We start from the raw sequence: 24,086 nt of genomic DNA on the forward strand, positions 1-24,086 counted from the left end.
ACAGGGGGGCATGTATACCTGGCACTGGGGGATATCTGGCACTGGGGGGGCATGTTATACCTGGCACTGGGGGATATCTGGCACTGGGGGCATATCTGGCACAGGGGGGGTATATATACCTGGCACTGGGGGATATCTGGCACAGGGGGGCATATATACCTGGCACTGGGGGATATCTGGCACATGGGGGCATGTATACCTGGCACTGGGGGATATCTGGCACTGGGGGGGGCATGTTATACCTGGCACTGGGGGATATCTGGCACTGGGGGCATATCTGGCACAGGGGGGGTATATATACCTGGCACTGGGGGATATCTGGCACAGGGGGACATGTATACCTGGCACTGGGGGCATATCTGGCACTGGGGGGCATGTATACCTAGCACTGGGGGATATCTGGCACTGGGGGCATATCTGGCACAGGGGGGCATATATACCTGGCACTGGGGGATATCTGGCACAGGGGGGCATGTATACCTGGCACTGGAGGATATCTGGCACTGGGGGCATATCTGGCACTGTAGGGGCATTTCTGTATCTGGCACGGGGGGCAATGTATATCTGACACAGTGGGGGCATTTGTGTATCTAGCACTGTGGGGCAATGTGTATCTGACACTGTGAGGCAATGTATGGCACTCTGGGGGCATTTCTGTATCTGGCACTGTGGGGCAATGTGTATCTGGCACTGTGGGGCAATGTGTATCTGGCACTCTGGGGACATTTGTGTATCTGGCACTGTGGGGCAATGTGCATCTGGCACTGTGGGGCAATGTGCATCTGGCACTGTGGGGCAATGTGTATCTGGCACTGTGAGGCAATGTGTATCTGACACTCTGGGGACATTTGTGTATCTGGCACTCTGGGGACATTTGTGTATCTGGCACTGTGGGGCAATGTGTATCTGGCACTGTGGGGTTATATGTATCTGGCACTGTGGGGCAATGTATATCTAGCACTGTGGGGCAACGTGTATCTGACACTATTGGGGTCATACGTGTATCTGCCCCTCCCCCATATGTGTATCACGCCCCCATTTTCATTGGCCACGCCCCATGTGGCATTTGGCCACACCCATTTTTTTGCACGCGCGCCTTTGGCGCGCGCACACAGTACCCGTAAGACATTTTTTCTACTTGCACCACTGAGCTTAACCCTCCAAGTACCAATATAGAATTGCTACAGCATTCATTGGAAATATAAGTGGTTATGTTCCTGTTAGGTGTTACCATTTGTAATCATTAAATGGTTGGTGTATACTATATGTTTAATATTCCAGGATAAGCGGTCTTTTTTACTGAAATTGTGTCAGTTATTTTTAATAATACATTTTATTAGACTGTTTAATGGTAGCGCTTCTCTGAGTGTTTATTATTCTGTGTATTTTTTGGGTTGAGGATCAGCACCTCGACCAGTGAAGCTGCAGCCAGAGAACAGTAATTATTCTAGGTGTCGTATAGCCATATTTCCTAGCGCCCACCCATTCTTCTTTTTTCTTGTGCCAATATATTCAGGCCTGTGGCCACAAAATAATATAAAAAATAAAATAAAATGAATTCAAAAGTTTCAATTTCACACAATACCAGCTTTATATACATAATGCAATTTTTCCCATTCTAAGGTCAAGACTGTTTGCTCCTAATCTGAGTGCCGTCATTAAATTGTGGCTCCTCATAATGGATATTATAGCTTCTTTTTTTACCTACGCATTTCAACTCCTTTCATGAGACTTCATCAGGGGTATCAATAGTACACACATAGGCATGCGCACGGGGGGTGCCTGGTGCGCACAGGCACCCCCTAATGTCCGGCACCCCCCGCACTCCACGCCTGCTGCACTGACCAACTGGGCTGCTGCGCTTGCTGGCCGTCGCCGCGCACATGCTGCTGTCACTAGAGGCTGGCCAGCGGCACAGAGGGGGTGATTGAGGTTCAAGTTCCGCCTTCTGCCCGCGCTCACCAGTCTCCTCCCGCGGCTACACGAACGCTGGGGGGTCCTCAGGTATTTCTCTTCTCATGGGGCTGGACGGATGCAGCGTCTCCTCTCCTGTCTGCAAGCATGAGATGCATGTCAGGAGTGCTGGCGGTAGTGGCGGGTCCGGTGGGGGGGATCGGTACATGGGCGGCTTTAATTAAGGATGCTGGCCAGACGGACTCTCACTGACCTGGCAGGGCTGGCAGCAATTATGGTGGCTGTGTTTTATTTTTTGGGGAAATATATGTGTGTGTACAGTATATATACTATAATGTCTGCTGTGTATCTGTATGCTACTCTGTGTGTCTACTGTATATGCATGTTGTGTACTATGTACTGTATGTTAGTATATCATGTATGTGTATGTATACTATTATATGAGTCTCCTATGTGTATGTATTGTGTATATATATATATATATATATATATATATATATATATATATATATATACACGATGCAGCAGGCCCGGCACTCCACGAGGAACAAATAACTTGGTTTGGTGCCCTTACAACAAGAGAGAATACAGGAACGCAAATGTACGGCACTCACAACCGTTTGGCAAAAACAACATGAAACACGTTTTGCTTTACAACGTTTCAAACTCTATTTGAGTTTTTCTTCAGGTAAACATACATTACATAAACCACACTCACCTTAAATCCCCTCTAAACAACATAGTGCAATGTAACGATTGGTGGCAATTTCGAGCGCGGTATGTTGTACCATGTTGGTTGATGTTGTCATGGTTACATGCCGCTCTGTCTCTACAGCGGAGCAGTTGGTTGCCAGGTAACGTGTACGGCGTGCGCCACGCTCATACGTGGTGACGTCATCTGTGTGGGACAGAGAGGCGGGCAGGAATTTCCGCGCTCGAAATTGCCACCAATCGTTACATTGCACTATGTTGTTTAGAGGGGATTTAAGGTGAGTGTGGTTTATGTAATGTATGTTTACCTGAAGAAAAACTCAAATAGAGTTTGAAACGTTGTAAAGCAAAACGTGTTTCTTGTTGTTCTTGCCAAACGGTTGTGAGTGCCGTACATTTGCGTTCCTATATATATATATATATATATATATGTGTGTATACATATGTGTGTATATATACAGTAACAGTATATATATGAGTGTGTGTGTGTGTGTGTGTGTGTGTGTGTGTGTGTGTGTGTACGGAACCCCCCTCCCCATAAAAATCCTGCAACTGCCCCTGTGCCGTGTCCTCACTGTCCTGCAACTGCCGCCACCAGCCACGCCAACATTACAGGCCCAGGCAGCGTTCCTCTCAGGAGGAATCGGAGCCGCCGCCGGAGCAGAGGACACAGCTGAGCAACCCTGAGACAGTTCAGCACTCAGCAGAGAGGGTAAGACACGCTATCTGTCTGTGTCACTGAGACATCTCTGTTTAATATATGTTAAATTTGAATTTTTTATTACTATGGATTATTTATATCCCTCAAAACATTTATTATTAATAATGTGTTATACTTTTATAATAACTGTGAGCACTACGGGGGTATTATGTGTATCTGGCACTGCTGGGGGCATACTGTGTGACATAACGTGAGTTTTGGCTAATACTGTGTGGTGTAACGTTAATTTCAGCTCATACTGTATGTCATAAAGTTAATTTCGACGGTAATGTGCGCCGAGCACAGTGGTAGCGGAGCGAGGCACCTTTCGCTCGCCATGCAAGGGGACGCAGTGCACTGATTGGGGTTCCCCGTCACTTTACGAAGAAAACGACACCAAAAACAGTCAAAAAAACCATGTCTACCTTTTGACCTTGCACGGCGACCTAACAACCCTGTCGACCTAGACACCCTGTCGACCTAGTGCATGTCGATCTTTAGTGGTCGACCCAATGCATGTCGACCCAACGACCTATATCCCTGGGCTAATGCCAAGAATAATTGTTTGCAGAGTAATTATGTGAAATCTAGGGTAACATTTTTTTATTTTTTTACTTCTTTACTTTTTTCAGACCTTGATGTGAAGTTTGCATGTTGAGTTTTTGCTTTTGAGTCAAAAGTTTTGACTCCAATTACTGTATATAAACTAGTACATATATTCATTTTCTATGGGATAATTAAATGCATATTACTGGGGTTTCTGCATCACCAGTGAACCTTAATTTCTCATTGCCGCTTCACCAGGGGCTACCGGACCCCTAGCTACAGCACTGACACTGCACCCAGGCCATAGCAGGGCAAAAATGGACCCTGGCTGGCCATGCCTCCAAACATGCCATGCAATGACATCACAGTTAGGGATAGGACCAAGGAGAAGGTAGCACCAGAGCATCCATTCCTAACACCCCAGATGGTGATTTTCTAGGCTGCAGGGTCCTTTGCCCCCACCAGGCCCTGTGCTCTGTGTGGTGGCTTCGCTCCCCCATTTATTTAAGGTCCTGACTGCATTATTAGTGCCTCCATTGATAGGTAAGGCTCAGACAGCACTGTGTCACTTGAAAGCACTTCTGTTTCTGCATTTCTGTTTCTCAGAACGGTCTCAGGGAAAAGAGTTGTGTAATGTGGTGCTGTATCTGACTTTTAGGAATGACATAAGCATTTTTATTATTAAAAAAAAAATTGACCCCCTCAGGGAAAGACCACCATTAAGATGCAGACAGAGGAGTATTGAAGTTTCTGACCGAGATGTTAATCCACATGATTTCCCTGGGAGTATTTTCTATACAATAACTGTCTGCAGCAAGCACTCAGATGGTGTAGATTCTAGATTCTGATCTTAGCTTCCCTTACCCATGGTAAAGTCTGCGAAAGTTCAGCCCAGAGGCTGGTAAAAGAATCCTCTCCCATTCATCATTATATAAACTGCATAACACGCTGCATTTAATCAATTCACGGATGGCAGTCAACTCAATGAAACTGCTGTTGTCCCATTAATCACCTATCTTTACTGCATCAGATGTGTCGTCTAATTCATCTCACCTCCCTGACATTGTTTTTTGCTCACTTGAGAATTACATTGTTATATAAATGTAACATTTACCATACGCGAGGGATAATTTGTTTTGCTAATTGGAAGTCTATTTATATTTACAGGTCTTCCTCCAATTAAATATTGATTTAAAAGGAATATGTTGAAAACATTGTTTGAATGATATTAGCATTATATAGCTATGTTTTCCCCCCCACAGGTCATAGCTCTGGATCAGTTGGTCAGCAAAATGGCATGTCCGTGTGTTATAGATGGTCACCATCTGGTTCCTTTTTGTGGTACCTGCATGTTAGTCACTAGCGATCAGGGTTGGACTGGCCCACAGTGGTACAGGGGAAACCCCCGATGGGCATCACTGCCTGTGGGTGCAAACCCTCCTCTAGGGATCAGACGGTGCACTTGAATTATACATTATACATACAGGCATGTTACATTATACTGCACAGGACTATTTTGTATTCTCTCCAGTGCATTGCTGTTATTAATCTGGTACATTATCATGTATGCACTAGCAGTGTTTACTATATATATTTTAGCAAGGGGCTCAGCCCGCGCACTCTTTAATACAGATGATCCCAAACTCTGTCCTCAAGGGCTTCTAACAGTTCATGTTTTTCAGGTCACCTCTGGAAATTTAAAACGTGACAGTTGGTCATGCACAGTGCACCTGCTGGGTGACCTGGAAAACATGAAACGTTAGGGGTTCCGAGGACTAAGTTTGGGAACCACTGCTGTAATGGTTATGCAAACCAATGTGGTGGCTCATCACATCCCTTCTGAAGACTGGGCACACCGCTAAACATGGACCTCTACCACTGCATTCCTCTGGTGGGCCCTTCATGCCCTAGTCCGATACTGCTATCGATACAGAATCTCCTCCCTTTGCTGAAAGTACCTTTACTAAGTTATCACTACTTCATTTAAGTCCTGGGGACAACAAAGTACTGTAATACACACATCAATTTATGGAACAGGTATTGCTGTAGGTGAAAATATTGCTAAAATCAGTCCAGATAGGAGTTTTGTGACATCGAAACAAAGGATCTCATGTAGAGATGGAAGCACATGCGGAAAAAAGCTCTAAAAAGTCGCAACAAAGAAAATCATAATTATGCCCATTTGCCAAGTCAGAGGCACCTAAAAGAGGCATACAGGTCTGTACCAGTACCTTATACACCTGGCTTATGTCAGAAACACTTAGGGGTATATTTACTAAAATGCAGGTTTTTAGAAGTGGAGATGTTGCCCATAGCAACCAATAAGATTCTACTTACCTATCTAGCACCTTCTAGAAGATAATAGCTAGCATCTAATTGATTGCTATGGACAACATCTCCATTTCTAAAAACCCACATTTTAGTAAGTACAGGTTGAGTATCCCATATCCAAATATTCCGAAATACGGAATATTCCGAAATACGGACTTTTTTGAGTGAGACTGAGATAGTGAAACCTTTGTTTTTTGATGGCTCAGTGTACACAAACTTTGTTTAATACTCAAAGTTATTAAAAATATTGTATTAAATGAACTTCAGACTGTGTGTATAAGGTGTATATGAAACATAAATGAATTCTGTGAATGTACACACACTTTGTTTAATGCACAAAGTTATAAAAAATATTGGCTAAAATGACCTTCAGGCTGTGTGTATAAGGTGTATATGAAACATAAATGCATTCTGTGCTTAGATTTAGGTCCCATCACCATAATATCTCGTTATGGTATGCAATTATTCCAAAATACAGAAAAATCCGATATCCAAAATTCCTCTGGTCCCAAGCATTTTGGATAAGGGATACTCAACCTGTATACCCCTTATGCTCAACCAGGTCCCAAGCATGGGGTAAATTTACTAAAATGGGAGATTTTTAGAACTGGTGATGTTGCCCATAGCAACCAATCAGATTATATCTATTATCTGCTAGAAGAAGCTAGATAAATGGTAAGTAGAATCTGATTGGTTGCCATGGGCAACATCACCAGTTCTAAAAATCTCCCACCTTAGTAAATTTACCCCCATGTTTTTTGATTAAAAAATAAAATCTCTATAACACAGCAGGTATAACCTTACTACTCAGGTACAAAGAAAGGGTTCAGTATATTAGGTCAACAGTGACCATGTGAACATTCATAATGTCGGCATGAGAATGTTGACATGGTCATAATGTCTACAGTGAACATGGTGGCATTCTGTGTCAACACTGATGAAATGCTGACATGGTCACAATGTTAACTATGTAGTTTTGAGGTATGCCTAATCCCTAACCATAATTATAGCGACATTTTCACTATAGCAACGTGTCATGTGTTGACATGTTGTCTGTCGACATTTACAAGGTGTCAACATACTGTCAACATTCTGGTGTCTACATTATTATTATTAGACTAAAGGTGTCATGTATTGTATTAAAGTAGGTACTTATTATAGTAGGCACTAGATTAGACAGGGAACAGATTATTAGTAATAATAAACTAAAGGGGACACATTATTCTGCAAAAACAGACAGATTATTGTCATTATACTAAAAGCGGGAAATTTACTAAGAATCGTCTTTGGATTGCGATCCCTAGTCTCCCCTTATCATTGGAACGTTTTGAGACACAAATTGCACTTTACTAATAATTGTGTTGGCTTGTGTATTGTCTTTTGTGCATGTAGTTGTTTTGTGGCATGTTGGGAGGTTTGTATTTAGCTACGATAAAGCAGCATGTTTGTTGCGAATAAACAGATAAAAAGGAGATGAATTTGGGTACAAAGTTGTATCAGCCCAATCCAACCAATTTGGTATCTGCCCAAAGATAAGTGTTGAATCAAAGACAACAGAATATTAAATGATACTTCAATCAATACAATAAAATTGAGGATACAAATGATACCAGACGAATACAATTCTTGGAGGTTGTACGGGAATCTGAAACGTGGTATTCCTTACAAATAAGGAATGATCCAAAATAAACATGCAAAATAAACAAAAAGAAATACAATGTGTATTAATGTATTAGGTAAAAATAGTCCCCACTTGTGTTTAAAAGATGAAAGGTCACCGTCCAATTATTCAAGGTGAATAAGATCCAATTTGGATCGAAACATCGTTGGTGCTAAGACCAGTGTGTTTGAATAGGACAATCCCAGAGACTTTTGATTCCAGCTGTGTGGAAGTATGCTGAGGTTTTAGTTCGGGTTCAAGTAGAGACCTTTTCCTGTTTTTTACTTTACCATTGACCTTCCACGTTATACAACATCCAAACTGGGACATTGATTTCTGTGTATGGACTACCACTGGATTGTACCTACCTGTATGTCGCTATTTTTTAGTACATTTTAATTGTTGGAATAAATGTATTTTTATTACATCGATCTGGTGTGGATTCAGCATTTAAAAAACCCCCGCTATATATGTGGATCCTAACCATTATATAATTGAGTTGGGTATGCCATATTTATTCATCAGCCTTGAGTCTAATCTGGTACTGAGCTTCTAAAAAAAGAAACCTTTTTATCTGCACCACATACTCCAAGTGAGTTTTCGGTACACTTATCCTTCCCTTTTGATCGGTGGTGAGATTCTATCCTGCTATTCACCACAATAAATTGGACGGCCACCTTTCATCTTCCGAACACTAGGGGGGACTTTTTACATCTAGTACATTTCTAAACATTGTATTTCTTTGTAAACGGCAACTTGTGCTGAGATTCGGGGGCTGTTTGCCATCTCAGGATGGCAAACCGTTTCACGGTAAAACCCCAGAAAAATACTTTTCCAGAGTTTGAGGAAAGTCACAATTTCTACATCCCCTGGGGAGTGTAGAAATTGTGACATTCAAAGGATAATAGTCAATAGTTTTTCACACATGGAGCAGAGACCACTGCATTAAAATACATGCCAAAAGGTTTTATACATTTAATGAATGAATATTTCCAGAGCTGTTCACAGCTTGACCAAAGCAAGAGCTACCACAGGATAAATGACCCCCCCCCCCCACCCCCCACTCCTGCATCAGTCATGATGTACTGATTAATTAAAATAATATATTCTCCATCTGCCAACCAATCTCTGTAAAGACTTACTGTACAAAACTCAATTTTGACAATGTAAAAAATAAGATAGGACATAAGATATCAAAATAAAAGGTCAAATGATATTTATTTGTAGATTAAGTTTAAGTCCAATATAATACTTATTAGGCATAAATACTGCTTTTATTAAAAGTCAAAGTTTGACTTTTAACCCTGTATTGATTCCAGAGACTGTTTCTGTCCTTTGCTTGGATTCAAGAACCACCTGTTTTACCACAGGGAATGTCACATCTTCTACTGGGCAGAGTCTACATCAATTATTTTCAAGACGAGGAGAATTCCAAAGAGCTGCTTTCTAGTGCCCCGTAGCCATTCATTTTCCTCAGTTTCACGTCCTCTATGGATAACACTGAAGTGGTTAATACTTTTCGTGGCAAAAACATTTCACTAATTTCCATAAAAGTTTTATTCTTTGTTTCTGGGATGACAAAGTAAACATAGACTGCTACAAACACACACACCCCGCAAAACACCAAGTAGGAGAACGCTCCCGCGGACATCTGGGAAGAAAAGGAAACTGGAATTAGCACACAGATTTAAAAAGCAAATGTAATAGAACTACCAGTGTGGAAAATAAGAAGTTATGGTAGATTTACCATCGATAACTCTATTTCTCCTAAGTCCACAGTATCCACATGATATACCTTGGAATATTAGGTAGCGACAATGGAATGGCACCAACGATCAAAGCTTTTCAGACTCCCAGGATGCAACGGGCCAGTCTCCTACATCCGCGCCTCCTGGCTCAGGTAGTTCAGTTGTTTTCCCAAAGCTCAAGGCAGGAGCATAATGGAGAGCCCTAATCAGGTGAGAAGAACATACTAACCTCTTCCTTCTTGTATGGAAGTGTGTGTAAGTGTAAGGATCCTCAAATCAGGTGCATCAGGGTGGGATCCCTGTGGATACTGTGGACTTAGGAGAAAAAGTTAATCAGCGGTAGGTCTAACATAACTTCTTAATTCTCCTGCAGGGTCCACAGTAGTATCCACAGGATATACCTTGGGACGTCCCAAAGCAGAATTTAGTGGAGGGGACGCTCCTGATTGGACAGGAAAATCCTTAGCCCGAAAGCAGCATCCTGAGAGACAAAAGGTATCAAAGGCATAATGTCTAATGAATGTCTTAATGGAAGACCATGCGGCTGCCTACATATCTGTTCAGCTGAGGCACCATGTTGTGCTGCCCATGTAGGACCTACCTTACGAGTAGAGTGGGCAGAGACATTAGCCGGGATAGGGAGATCAGCTTGAGAATATGCTTCTGAAATAGTCATCCGAAGCCATCTCACCAGTGTTTGCTAGTCAGCAGGCCATTCTCTCTTGCGAAATCCATAGAGAATGAAAAGTGTGTCTGTCTTTCTGATGGCAGTGGTACGTTCCACGTAGATCCTTAAAGCACGGACTACGTCCAATGATGCATCTTCCGCAGAGTGGTCCGGTCCCTGAAAAGCCAGAACAATCTGTTCATTAAGGTGGAATTTAGAGACAAGCTTAGGAAGATAACCAGATCTAGTTCAGAGAACTACTCTATCTGGATGAAAGATCAGAAAAGGAGGGCGATATGATAATGCCCCTAAATCTGAAACTCTTCTAGCTGAAGCAATTGCCAGTAGAAAGAGAACTTTTGCTGTGAACCATTTCAAATCTACTTATTCAGTGGTTCAAATGGGGCAACTTTAAGCGCCCTAAGGACTATTTCTAGATCCCAAGGGGCTGTAGGGGAAACTAAAGGAGGTTGAATGTGAAGCATTCATGGAAAAAAGTGCGAATATCCTGCAGATTAGCAATTTTCTTTTGGAACCATACAGTTAGTGCCGACATTTGTACCTTCAAAGAAGACACACTTAGACCTTTATTATTCCTGCTTGAAGGAATGCTGGAACTATTGAAACTCTAAAAGACCTCTGGTCATAATTTCTGGCAGTGCACCACTGAATATAAACATGCCATATCCAAATGCGAGCAGAGGATGTTTTCCTTGCTCTAAGCATTGTTTGAATTACCTGTTGTGAAAACCTTTTTGCTTTCAAGATGGATGTCTCAAGAGCCACGCCGTCACAGACCGTCGATTCAGATGTCTGTAGAGACAAGGACCCTGGGATAATAGATCTGGACGTTGAGGCAGTAGAAACAGAGTATCCACGGACAGCCTCTGCAGATCCGCGACCAATGTCATCTGGGCCACGCCGGAGCTATTAGTATCATGGCACCCTTTTCCTGTTTGAATTTTCGAATCACCCTGGGCAACAGGGAGATCGGTGGAAACACAAATGCCAGATGAAACTCCCACTTCACTGATAGGGCATCCACGAAGATTGCTTCAGGATCCTTTGTTCTTGACCCGTATATGGGTACGATGGTTGTTCTGGCGAGAAGCCATGAGGTCTGCTTCCGGCAGTCCCCACTTGTTCACCAGAATCTGAAAGAATTCTTGGTGTAAGGCCCATTCGCTTACATGAATGGCGTGCCAGCTGAGAAAGTCCACTTCCCAATTTAGGACTCCCGGAATGAACATTGCGGACAAAGCTGGATGATGAAGTTCTGCCCACCTTGGCGTGCGGCTTACCTCCTTCATTGCCCTTCGGTTGCGTGTTCCTCCTTGGTGATTTAGGTACGCTACTGCTGTCGCATTGTCCGAGCGAATCTGAATTGGCTTGCCGTGAAGTATTTCTTCTGCCTGGTTGAATGCCATGTATATGGCCTGAAGTTCCAGTATATTGATTGGTATGGTAGGCAACGTTCTTCCCTGGTCCAGTGCCCCTGGAAGAAGCACTGTTTTGTCACAGCTCCTCAACCCTGAAGGCTGGCGTCTGTTGTCAGAACCTCCCAATCCGAGATCCAAAAGGGTCGCCCTTTGTCCAGATGGGATGTCTGTAGCCACCAAGCTAATGACCGCCGCACTTCCTGAGGAAGAATCATAGTCTGGGTTTATATTGTCTGATGCAGTCCATTCCATTTGGAAAGAATCAGAAGTTAAGGGGCCTTGAACGGAATTTAGCATATTCCACCATGTCGAATGTCGATATCATTGATCGCATCACTCACATTGCTGCATGAATGGATACCCTATGACTGTGTAGTAGTCCCTGAATCCTTATTTGTAATGTGGATATTTTGTTCAGAGGTAGGAAGATTCTCTGAAGACTTGAATCCAATACAGCCCCTAGTTGAGTCATATGTTGTGACGGAACTAGGGATGACTTTTCCCAATTTATGAGCCAGACATGGCTTTGTAAGCAGGCTATTGTCAGTTGAAGTTGGCACTGCAGAGTTTCCTGGGACTGAGCCAGGATTAGCAGGTTGTCTAGGTATGGAAAAATTCTTATCCGCTGATGAAGATAAGCTGCCATCACCACCATAAATTTAGTAAACACTCTTGGAGTTGTAGCCAGTCCAAAGGGTAGAGCCTGAAATTGGAAATGTTGCTGGAGGATCGCAAACCTGAGATAGCACTGATGAGACGGTGCTATAGGTACATACAGGTAAGCATCCTGGATATCTAGGGATACCATAAAATCACCCGGCTCCATAGCCAAAATAATGGACCAAGGTCTCGATTTGAAAACAAGGTGACCAAATGTATTTGTTCAGAGTTTTGAGATTGAGATTGGGCCAGTATGACCCATTCAGTTTCTGTACTAGAAACAGGTTGGAATAGAAACCCTGTCCCTGATGTGCAGGAGGAACTGGCACTATCACCCCTGATTGTAACAACTTCTGAACTGCCTCTTGAAGTGCCCTGGCCTTTGTTTCCACTGAAGACAGGCTGATACAAAAAAAACCTCTGCGGAAGGTTTTTCTTGAAGGCAAAGGCATAACTGTGAGACACCGCTTCTTGCACCCAGGCATCTGTGGTGGACTGCTGCCAGATCTGTTAAAAAAAATAATAATAAAAAATATGATGGCCTTTCACCATGGAATCCCTCCAGGTGGAGACTCGTGCCATCAGGCTGATGGCTTAACCTCTGATTTTGCCCAATGCTTTTTAGTCTTCGACATTTATCTGATTGGGACTGTTTGCCATAACACTTTCCTTTTGCTTTACTTTGTGTCCGAAAGGACCGAAAAGCTGGAAACCTGGGTTAAGATTTATATGTTGACGGAAACTTCACATTCTTAGAGTCTGATTCTGACTCCAGAATATCATTTAACCCTGTACCAAACAGAATACCTCCATCAAATGGCACAGACTCTAGCACCTTTTTGGATTCTTTGTCAGCCTTCCAAGAACGCACCCAAACAGCTCTATGAGCTGCCTCTGATGAAGCTGATGCTTGAGAAGCTACTGTACCCATATCCAATGCTGCTTCTTCAATAAATACAGCTGCCTGTTTAATATGTGCAATATGGGACTTTTGTTCTCTAGTAGCCAATGAAAGATCATATTCCAATGCATCAGCCCAGGCTGCCACTGCTTTTGCCATCCATGCTGTGGCCATGGCCAGCCTCACAACTGACAGGGAAAAAACAGTTTTAAGAAAACCATCTATTTTCCTATTTGTTACATTATTTAAAGATGTTGAAGGCAGAGGTAATGTAGATTTACGCACTAGTCGAATCACATGTGCATCTTCTTTGGGAGGAATCTCCCTTTTTAACCATTACCCAACTACAAGAAGATAATGAGAATTCCTTTTCTTAGGAATTTTGAACTTCTTACTGGGTGTGACCCATGCCTCTTGCATGATTTCCATCAGCTGTTCTGACTCCGGAAATTTTGTTTTGGGACGTTTAAACACAGGTGCATTAGATTTTAACACCAGCTCTGCTGCCTCCTCTAAAGACAGAAGGCTTTCACTGCATTAATTAGCTCAGGTATATCTACCGAGCTGAGACATTTATCATCTCTGCAGCCCCAGAATGTGAGGAATCAGCTTTATCATCCAAAGTGTCCTCCTCTATAACATGTGTAGACTGTGAAGATGTTGTTTCATGTCTATGTGATTTCATTTCTATAGGCCTGTCAGCCTGTTTTTGTTGAAAAACTGCAGCTTCCTGAACTGGATGTGTCATAACCCAGGGGGAAAGTTGCACATAAGGGTTAATAGGGTAACCTATACCTGGTACAGGAGCTGGCATCATTCACTCAGCTATATTGATAATGTTTGTGCAAAAGATGCCCATGGAGGCATCTGCCTGAACCTGTGCCTGCCTTGGATTATTAAGGAGGCTTTGATGGGAACTATAACAATTTGCACATAACCCATTTTGTACAAGATCTTGAGAGGTTAACCATGCTTTGCAGGACAAACATTATATTAATATAGGTGCTGCTATAGAGAGTGTATCCTCACCCTTGCCTCTCAGAAATGGCAACTTAAATCACACACACGTATGGTGTAAAATACACAATTTGTAACAGTATTCACTTTAAGTTTGTTAAAGTGAAATACAATCAGATCCCTCCCTGCTTTGCATCAGCATTGAGGATCAGATATGAGAAAAGCAAAACTGACAGAAACAGTTATAAGTCATCAGCCATAGTAGCAATCAGTCACATTGTTATACATTAGTATACATTAGCAATATGAGCACATATTCAACTACAGAATACATTTCAGGTATGTAGGAAAAACATATTACTGCATTACCTTATATAGGATTTTAACATATTCAGACACACAGCGAAAGATACAGCAGTAACAGTTTTACAAGACTCATATGCATCAGTCACTTATCCAACTACTCAGTAACCCAAGGGTAGGTAGAGACTCAGTGCTGTATCATCTGCCTCAGGAGAGCGGTATACCAGGAGACTTAACCCCGCTTCCAGGATCGACCATTGTGCTGACAAATGCTGAGTGGATCCCAAAGCTACCAGTGAACACAGACGCCCAAGTGAAAACAGCCGTACCATGCTGAGCCTGGATTAGTTTGATTTCTAGTGTCTCAGACGGAAGCGGGGAAAACCGTTCATGGCAGGAAACTCGGAGGAAACTGGTCATGAACCGGGGCGACCAGGGGAGCGTCTTACTCCCCACTGCTGACATCAACCCCAGGGATCGCAGACTCACACTAATCCTTGGAACCTATGATCCCTGAGGCCTAGCGCTGGTACACCGTAGGTGGCAGCCTCGCCAGCGACTGTTTGGTAGTCTCCCACCCCCCCACAAAACTGTACGGCTGTGTACTGCATCTCAATATGCTAAGCGGAACAGACGCCTTACCTTCTCCCTGTTTTCCAGCTGCAGCCTGGTAACGTCAGTCTGGACTTGCTAGTACATCCTAGCTGACGCCCGCCGAAACAGCACTGTACTCTGAGGTAAGCGTTGTTGCGACCCGGCGGAGAGTTGATGAAGCGACTCTTTCTAAGGTGCGTATATGACGGGTTTTTTTAAAAAATCACTCAAAAATGTAAGGCTATAAAAATAAAATAATAAAAAGTTTATGGCTGCAAAAAATCAGCAGCCCAATAGACCGTGGTCCGGCTCCTGCCACACCAAACAAAAAACTGAATTGCCTGAGCCAGGAGGCAGGGATATAGGAGACTGGCCCATTTTATCCTGGGAGTCTGAAAAGCTTTGATCGTTGGTGCCATTTCGCTGTCGCTACCTAATATCCCAAGGTATATCCTGTGGATATTACTGTGGACCCTGCAGGAGAAAGAAGAAATTGTGATGTATTTTAATATGCAGACTGTGTTATATCAGAAGACTTTACAGAACTCTTGACGATATTAGATGCTGGCACCGCAAAAATCATGCGCGCACATCACCCCCAAGTGCCTGGCAATAATCCAAGTGCAATAAATTGTCATTTGAGTGGGTTGGGGTGCCACAGGTTCTATTCCCACTCTATGGGTGGGAATAGTCCCTGTTAGTCGGCATGCAGACTGTTGGGACTGTGAGGGGGCAGGATATTGGACTCCATATATCTCCACCACGTTGGGAATTACTTTCCAATTGACAGTTGGGTGGGTTTTGTGAGATCTAAGGTCATTTTCTGGCTCGTCTTGCCATTCTAGAGGTACGTGCCAACTATTAGCAAAGATTGCAGAAGCTGCAAAAAAACCCCATCTTATCTCAATGGATCTCTACGGATACCCTGACTCTTACCCTTCTGCAACCTAGAATATTACATTTGTTCCACATGGACTGGTTGGCATTATCTTGTAACAAAGACGATGGAACAGAAAAGTTCTTTGTGCAGCAATGCAACTCACAGCTTGGTATAATAAGAAAATCTTGTCCTCAGGCCTGGTCTTCAAAATCATCATGATCTTCCATATATAGAAATGGATCACAACTTTTTATCCTAATAGTAATGCCATATTGGTCTGCATCATTATAATTTGTCATTGCCACTTAACGCAGCTATAAGAAATTACGTATCATGGGAATGTACCACTTTTCACATCCATAGACAGGGGTTTCTATTAGAGGCCCATCCTTGTAATGTGTAAAAGTAAAGTGAATGGTGATCAGGTCATGCATGTGTGAGCAGCAATTGCCATGGAGGGTATGTGCAGATACCTCTCCCAGCAGGGGCGCTTTAAGAGAGGAGGCGGCCTGTGTGTTGCCTCCTCTGTACGGGCCCCCTCCTCTCTGCAGGAGCGCTGTAGAGTCTGAGCTCTATAGGGCTCAGACTCTACGTGCAGATCTCTGGGAAAATGGTGCTGCGGCCATTTTCCTAGCGATTTCTCTACTGCGCATGCGCAGAACTCAGTGAAAATGGGCGCTGCACCATTTTCACAGGGTTTTAACCACGTCGGTGCAGTCGGCGTGGGACTCCGGAGGGGTGAGTATTAAAAAAATGGGTGCAGTGTGTGCGGTGTGGGCCCCCTCTGGACTCAGGGGCCCGGGTGCACGGCACACATCATAGAAACGCCGGTGTCTCCCAGTATGTTCTGTAGTGGTTAACCTATAGATTACAATGATAAATTCAGCATTATAGCAGTCCCATGGACACATACTGTATGAGGACTGCAACAGATGTTTGGTCCCATATATATATATATATATATATATATATATATATAGAAAGACAGCATAAAGGGGCACTCACCAGAGTTTTGCACGTAAAAAGCATTGAATATTTTATTTATACTTATCAAGGTAATTTCACAAGGAGGGTTCTTTCAACGTTTCGATCCATCAGGATCATCATCAGGAAAATACAGCATAGGCAGCATGTACAAAAAGTTGCATCCGTTCATGTACACCAGTATCTGATAATTACCTTAAATTACCTGAAATTACCTTGATAAGTATAAATAAAATATTCAATGCTGTTTACGTGCAAAACTCTGGTGAGTGCCCCTTTATGCTGTCTTTCTATACGTTGACGTCTGGACTAACACTCTGGACCTCTTGGGAGCCACCCCAGTCGATGTTATACTCCTTTGTGTGAGTGCGACCACATTTGGATTTATATATATTATATATATATAAAATCATGGGGATCCTTGAATTTTTTTTTTTTTATACATGTGCACCCATAAGTCTACAGATCACTATAGTTCTGTGATCTAATAGTCAACAAGTTTGATTACTTTTATTATAATTATGGAAGCACCTAATAGATGGGGAAACACTATTCTTTAGTAGGTTTTCAGGATACAAAACAATGACATAATGCACATTACCTGGAGGAATGGGAACACAAAGCCAACGGTAAAGTTTGATAACCAGTTCAGTGATCCTCCTATAATATATGCTGCAGGGCGATGAGACTGCTTGAAGAGCTCTCCCGTCATTATAAATGGAAGGCCAGCTGAGCAAAAACACACAAATGTCTTTCATACACAAGAGCAGATATTGACCAGTTCATGAATCAATACGAGAATTTTTTTTTTTAAATGTCATTTTTAAAACAAATGAAAATAGATGTACTGTATATTATGTGAAGCAACATTTTAACAACAGGTTATGGGAGGAAACAATACCACCCAGAGGAAACCTATGGGGATTCAGTGGTGGTGTCTTTTGCTGTAGTCACCTCTGTATCTTTATGATAATGCCGCTACAAAGCCCTTCTGCGATGCATACTGTCACCGTAGGCGATAAAATTCCACATGTTACATCTATATATGCACCACTGGTTGCATCATCGAAACTTGCACCTGTCCTATTGCAGGTGCAATTTTCTCCATCTGAGTATGGCCTCCTGTGCAGCATCCTTGTACGGATCTGCTTTTCCAGAACTCTCTGGAAGGAACATCACTTACTGGTGGAAGAGTTCTATACCAACAGTCCCTATATGCCTGTGTGATGACCATTTTTTCATCATGATAGACAGACAGACACTTCCCAAGTATGTCCGGGCTGGAGGAGGGACAGTTGCCCAAAATTACAGGGTGTGGCCTTGTGACTTGGGATGTGGGTTCATTGACGGGAAGTGCTGCAATTGCGAGCTGTGACCCTGTTTTCATCACTGTGGGAGCATGCCCAGTGCTCTGTGAGCTGCTGGCCATGCCCGCAGTCCCTCTTTCCTGGTGAATAGATTCTGTGTGCATGCACACAATGTCCATTCACCGCTGCTATGCTAAGAAAATGGGTGGTATAAGACTGTCATCTATATACAGCATGACACCAACTAGTCAAATACCACTCGAATAATTATTTACTATGTATGTCTACGTGGTCTGTCAATATTTAAAAAGTCGATACCAGCTGTGTGGCAGTATTAATGCCATATATGCATACAACAGAAAGACTTGCTATCAGTGCTAACAATAATATACTGCAAATCTGCACGTTACAAATAAATGCATGGGGATTTTGTTCATATTTTGGTCAAAAAACTTAATACTGCAATGCAACTGGTATCATGTCTAATATGGGAAAAACCAAGTGTGGTCATTTTTCTTTTCCATTGTGTTTCAATATTTTGTAGTTATAACAGCCGTTTTCACTAAAGGCCTAGTTACTCACAAACCAGCCCTGTGTAGATGTTCCTTTTGTACCTGAGAGGTGAGTGAATTAAACTGCATACCTGCCAACATTTGAAAATGTTGCTGAGGGACTCTGGCACGTGACAAGGGGCGGGGTCTATGAACAGATGAAGTACACATGCGCACAGCGTCTATTCGCCGCTGCTCTACTAAGCAGATCAGCGAGTGAGTGGAGCCTCCCAACTGCCCCACCCCCACCCCCACCCCGGGACACTGCAGCCCACGAGTGGGACAGCGGGACAGTTCCAAAAGAAACGGGACTGTCCATCGAAAATCGGGACAGTTGGGAGGTATGCAATGTAATGGTGTGTTGGACATATATGCTAGGCCTATGGGCATGCAGAGAATTGGGGTCCCTTGACTACTACAAGATTAAATATTTAGATCAAAATAAGAACAAATGGCCTAATTCAGCATGGATCGCAAAAGCAAAATGTTTCACAAATGGGCAAAACCATGTGCACTTCCGGTGGGGCAAATGTAAGATGTACCGAAACAGTTACATTTGGGTGGATTATTTTGTTTCTGTGCATGGTAAATAGTGGCTGCTTAATTTCTAAACTGCAATTTAGATTTCAGTTTGAACACACCCCACCCAAATCTAACTCTCTGTGTACATGTTATACAGTATCTGCCCCCCCCTGTAGTGCACCACGGTTTTGCTCATTACAAAACGATTTAGTTTTGCGATCCATGCTGAATCAGGCCCATAATCCATTATGTTTTATTTGCTAAATACACACAGATTTGCTTTTTTTAATGTAAAAATTAGCTATTTCTAGGAGTCAAATCTATCCGGACATAACTGCTGTTAAAACTAAATGGACTCTCAGGATGAAGATAGACAGCCATCTATGGGCCTAATCATTTTCACATAGTTTGCACATTTCCTGCAAGTTCACATTTATCGGTAAATCAGCAGTAAGTCATAAGATCATTTTGTTTGGCTTCTATTTTAGCCAGGAGAGGGCAGGCACCCTCAGTTTTAGCAGAATGTTATACTGGTAAAAACATTTACAAGATTTAGTTGAGTCTCTGTATGAAAAGTAGGTAAAATATAATACACTACTAGCCATTAAAACAAATTGTCCAGCGCAACAAGCTGTAATTCTTTGTTTGTCCACACAGACTGAGATACATTTTTAAAACTAAACAGGGGCGCACAACAATAGTGAAAGTACTTCTGGAAACTTTCATTCACACAATCTCAATTTAAAAACATGTTTAATGTGTGGGTTGGGAATGGAAAGCCAGTGGCCGGGATCCCGGCGGTCAGTATACCGACACAGGGATCCCGGCCTCCAGAATACCAGCAGTGGGGCGAGCGCTGTAATGCCCCTCGCGGGCGCTACCTCCCCATAGTGTACTCTTTGCACTAGACCAGTGGCATATGCGCAGTACACCGACCCAAAAGTACACCTTGCATGTTCCCTGATTTTCTTCATACAGAGTCACCACCTTTACAAACCGAAACCAATCAGGAGCCCAAGGCATATGCCGGGTCACCTCCATCCTGAGTGCCAGCTGCTCCAGTGCCCACTCGGCCTGCTCCTATCCCTGCTATAGTAAGGTGACCCAACATATGCATATGGTGGATCACCTTTTCCTTACTGCCCACTGTCACAGCCAGATTAAGATTGGGGGGACGCATGGGCACACTGCACCCAGGGCCATCCATCTCCCCATTCACCCTCCTTGGCTACACTACAAGACATAAAATATATAAAATAACTATAAATAGTTGTCTCTCAATTAGGTGGAGCTAATTGAGCATATCCATTCCAGGAGGGATAAAATGCTCTCTACCTGGACTTCTCTCTTAATATATGATTGCAATCACCTGTGTTGAAATATCTTTCTTATCAATTAAATAGTTCAACACATGTGACACCAATCTTATATTATAGTAAGACAGGAGCATTTTGTCCCTCCTGAAATGGGTCATGTTAGAACTTAGGTATGCACAATTATACACAGCCCTCCTTCACCCTGGCCTAGGGCCCCCTGAAGGCTTAATCAGTCCCTGTCCACTGCCACAGTGCCCCCTCGCTCTGCTCCAAACCCCGCTGCTGAGATGACACGGCACATGCACAGACTAGCACAAGATCAAGACGATGACAGTGCATACTCAGAAAACACAAGAGGTAAAACTAGGAAACCGCTGAGAAGACCAGACCGCTGCAGCCAGATATACCGGACTGCTTCACAAAAAAGGTAAGGCTACATGAATTGCTACCTAGCCATGCTACATATAGCTTCAAAATGATGCGACAGGGCCATAACTACGTGTGGGCCAGCGGTGCCTGGCACACAGCGCATATGCACTGTGGGTGCAGAACCGCCGGCACCACTCGCATGTCTGTGAGCACTAGTGTTGTTGGCCTGCCACCATCTAGCTGCATCTATAGTGGTTACGGAAAATGTCAGTGTCGGCATCATGGCAGCGGACTCCCACCTCCCACCCATGTTCAAACTATGGCTTCCATTACGACCTGGGCGCTATCTTTGTGGAGTTTGTATATCTTCCTTTATTTTTACTGGAGCAGCAGTTTACGCCTATAGTTTAAATGGGGGCTTTGCCTGTGTAATGTGTAAAAAGGGGGCGCTACCTGCTGTAATGCATTTATACACATAATACCCCTTACACACATGACACACATTATTATACACATAATACCCCTTACACGTCACACATTATTAATGCCCTTATACACCATAATGACACACACAAAGTGCCCTATACACATTTGCCGCACACTATTAATGCATTTATGCACGACACGCATAATGCCCCTTACACATATGCCAAACACTATTGCACAACCAACCCACAGCACTCACGCGGCCGTTAACACTGTGACCTCTGCATCTGCTTGGATACAGATGTGTCCTCATAAATCTTGTCTCAATGCGCCATGCAGCAGGAGATGCCTAGCGTGAGTCAGCTGGTAGCTCTGCTAACGTCGGGTGCCTATTTTTGATGAAAATACATCTTATTTGCATTGCTATGTGGCTAGGATGCACAAGCAGCTTCTGTTGATTAAAATTATATGGTGCATGCCTATATACTGTGTGCGACTGTGGCTGTATCTACATACGAAATGCTACACACAGAATATAGGCATGCTACATATTTTAATCAGCAGAAGCTGCTTGTTCCCCTAGGCATACCAAACGCTCTAGGCGTATGCCTAGGGCCGGCTCTGTCTGCAAGTGTAGTTTACCTACTGTGTGTGTGTGTGTGTGTGTGTGTGTGTGTGTGTGTGTGTGTGTATGTATATTTATTTATTTCTCCGGCAGGGTCCACAGTTTATCCACAGGATAACATTGGGGATATGATGAAGCAACAGCCGATTTGCACCAATCGGTCAAAGCTTTTCGGCCTCCCAGCATGCAACGGGCCCGTCCATATATCCCCGCATCCTTGCTCAGACAAATCAGATTTTTGTTTGGTGCGGCAGGAGCCGGACCATGGTCTAAGGGCTGCTGGTTTTAGTAGCCATAAGCTTTTGTTATTTTATTTTTATAGTCTTTTTTTTTTTTTCCCCCCCGGAGTGATCCTTCTAAACAGCACCTTATATTTACCTTAGAAAGAGGCGCTCCAACAACTCTCCGCCGGGTCGTGACAATGCTTACCCACGAGTACAGTGCTGTTTCGGCGGGCATCTGTGTCGGATATAATAGCAGGTCCAGCAGACGTTACCAGGCTGTGTCCGGAGCATGGGGAGAAGGTAAGGCTTTGGATCCGCTTAGAGGGAGAACACGGACACAGCTGAACTGTTTTGGAATGCGACTATCAAGCAGTCGCTGACGTGGCTGCCACCTCAGGTGCACCAGCGCTAGGCTTTATGGATCATAGGCTCCAGGTGTAGTATGAGGCCACGATCCCTAGGGTTGATGTTAGCAGTGGGGAGTCAGACGCTCTCCTGGTTGCCCTTCCCCCCAGTTCATGACCAGTTTCCTCCGAGTCTCCCTCCATGAACTGTTTTACCGCTTCCATCTGAGATGCTGTATACGAAGGGGATCCAATTGCAGCATAGGCAACTGTGTTCACTGAGCGTCTGTGTTCACTATAGGTTCATGGAGCGGTGGTGTACACTAGCAGCATCTGGATCCACTCAGCGTTCGCAGACGTATTGATCGGTCCTGGAAGCGGGGTAAGTCTCCCTGTATCCCATTTCTACTGAGTACGGGTTATACAGCACTAAGGGGGACATTTACTAAGCAGTGATAAGAGCGGAGACGTGAGCCAGTGGAGAAGTTGCCCCATCAACCAATCAGCAGCTCTGTATAATTTTATAGTATGCAAATGATAGATGTTACTTCAGTGCTGAATGGTTGCCATGGGCACTTCTCCACTGGCTCATTTCTCCGCTCTTATCACTGCTTAGTAAATGTCCCCCTAAGTCTCTATCTACCTTTTGAGTACGAATAGTTAGATAAGTGCCTATTGCATATGAGTCTGTATACTATTACTGTTGTTTTCTTTCGCTATGCGTCTGAATCCGGTTAGATCTTTTTTAAAGGTAATGCAGTAATATCTTCTCCTACAAACTTGAAATGTATTTGTAGTTGATTATGTGCTCATATTGCTTTTTATACTAATGTATAACATGTGACTGACTACTAGTGTGACTGCTAACTTTACTATAATTCTGTCAGGTTTTTTTCTAACTATTCCGATCCTCAATGCTGGTGTATAGCAGGGTGGGGTCGGATTGTATGTCACTTTAAAAGCTCTTAAAGTGATTACAGTCACTAATTGTGAAGTACACTGTGTAAGTGTTGATTATTTATCATGTCTAAGAGCGGCAAAGGTAAGGAAGATACACTTACAGCAACAGCAACACTCATATCATGTTTGTCTTGCAAAGCTGGGTTAACCTCTCTGGATCTGGTTCAGGATGGTTTGTGTGCAAATTGTTTTAGCTTTCACCAAGGTCTCTTGGAAAATACTAGACAGATACAGGTGCAAGTTTATCCCCCTTGGGCTAGGTTTGCACAAACATTATCCAGCATAACTGAGCAGATAATTCCAACTTCTGTACCAGGAATAGGTTACACGATTAACCCTTACATGCAGCTTTCCACCTGCAGTTTATCATTTCCAGCAGCAGCCTCTAAAAGGAACAGGCCGAAAAGTCAGTGGTAAGTACATCTTCACAGTCTACACATGTTTCAG

At 43.3% G+C, this 24,086-nt stretch overlaps 1 protein-coding gene across 5 annotated transcripts in view; it reads right to left on the minus strand.

The window, feature by feature from the left end:
• Positions 1–9,061: 9,061 nt before the first annotated feature.
• Positions 9,062–24,086, minus strand: part of LOC135056556 (solute carrier family 2, facilitated glucose transporter member 9-like) — a 286,898-nt gene continuing 271,873 nt past the window's right edge. For all 5 annotated transcript variants that reach the window (XM_063961893.1, XM_063961890.1, XM_063961891.1 and 2 more), the window contains exons 12-13: positions 17,597–17,724; positions 9,062–9,513 (exon numbers count right to left, since the gene is read on the minus strand). In XM_063961893.1, the coding sequence (XP_063817963.1) occupies positions 9,277–9,513; positions 17,597–17,724 (365 nt within the window). In that variant the 3' untranslated portion in view covers positions 9,062–9,276. The remainder of the gene's footprint in view (positions 9,514–17,596; positions 17,725–24,086) is intronic.

This window comes from Pseudophryne corroboree, chromosome 3 (assembly GCF_028390025.1).
Source record: "Pseudophryne corroboree isolate aPseCor3 chromosome 3, aPseCor3.hap2, whole genome shotgun sequence".
NCBI lineage: Eukaryota > Metazoa > Chordata > Amphibia > Anura > Myobatrachidae > Pseudophryne > Pseudophryne corroboree.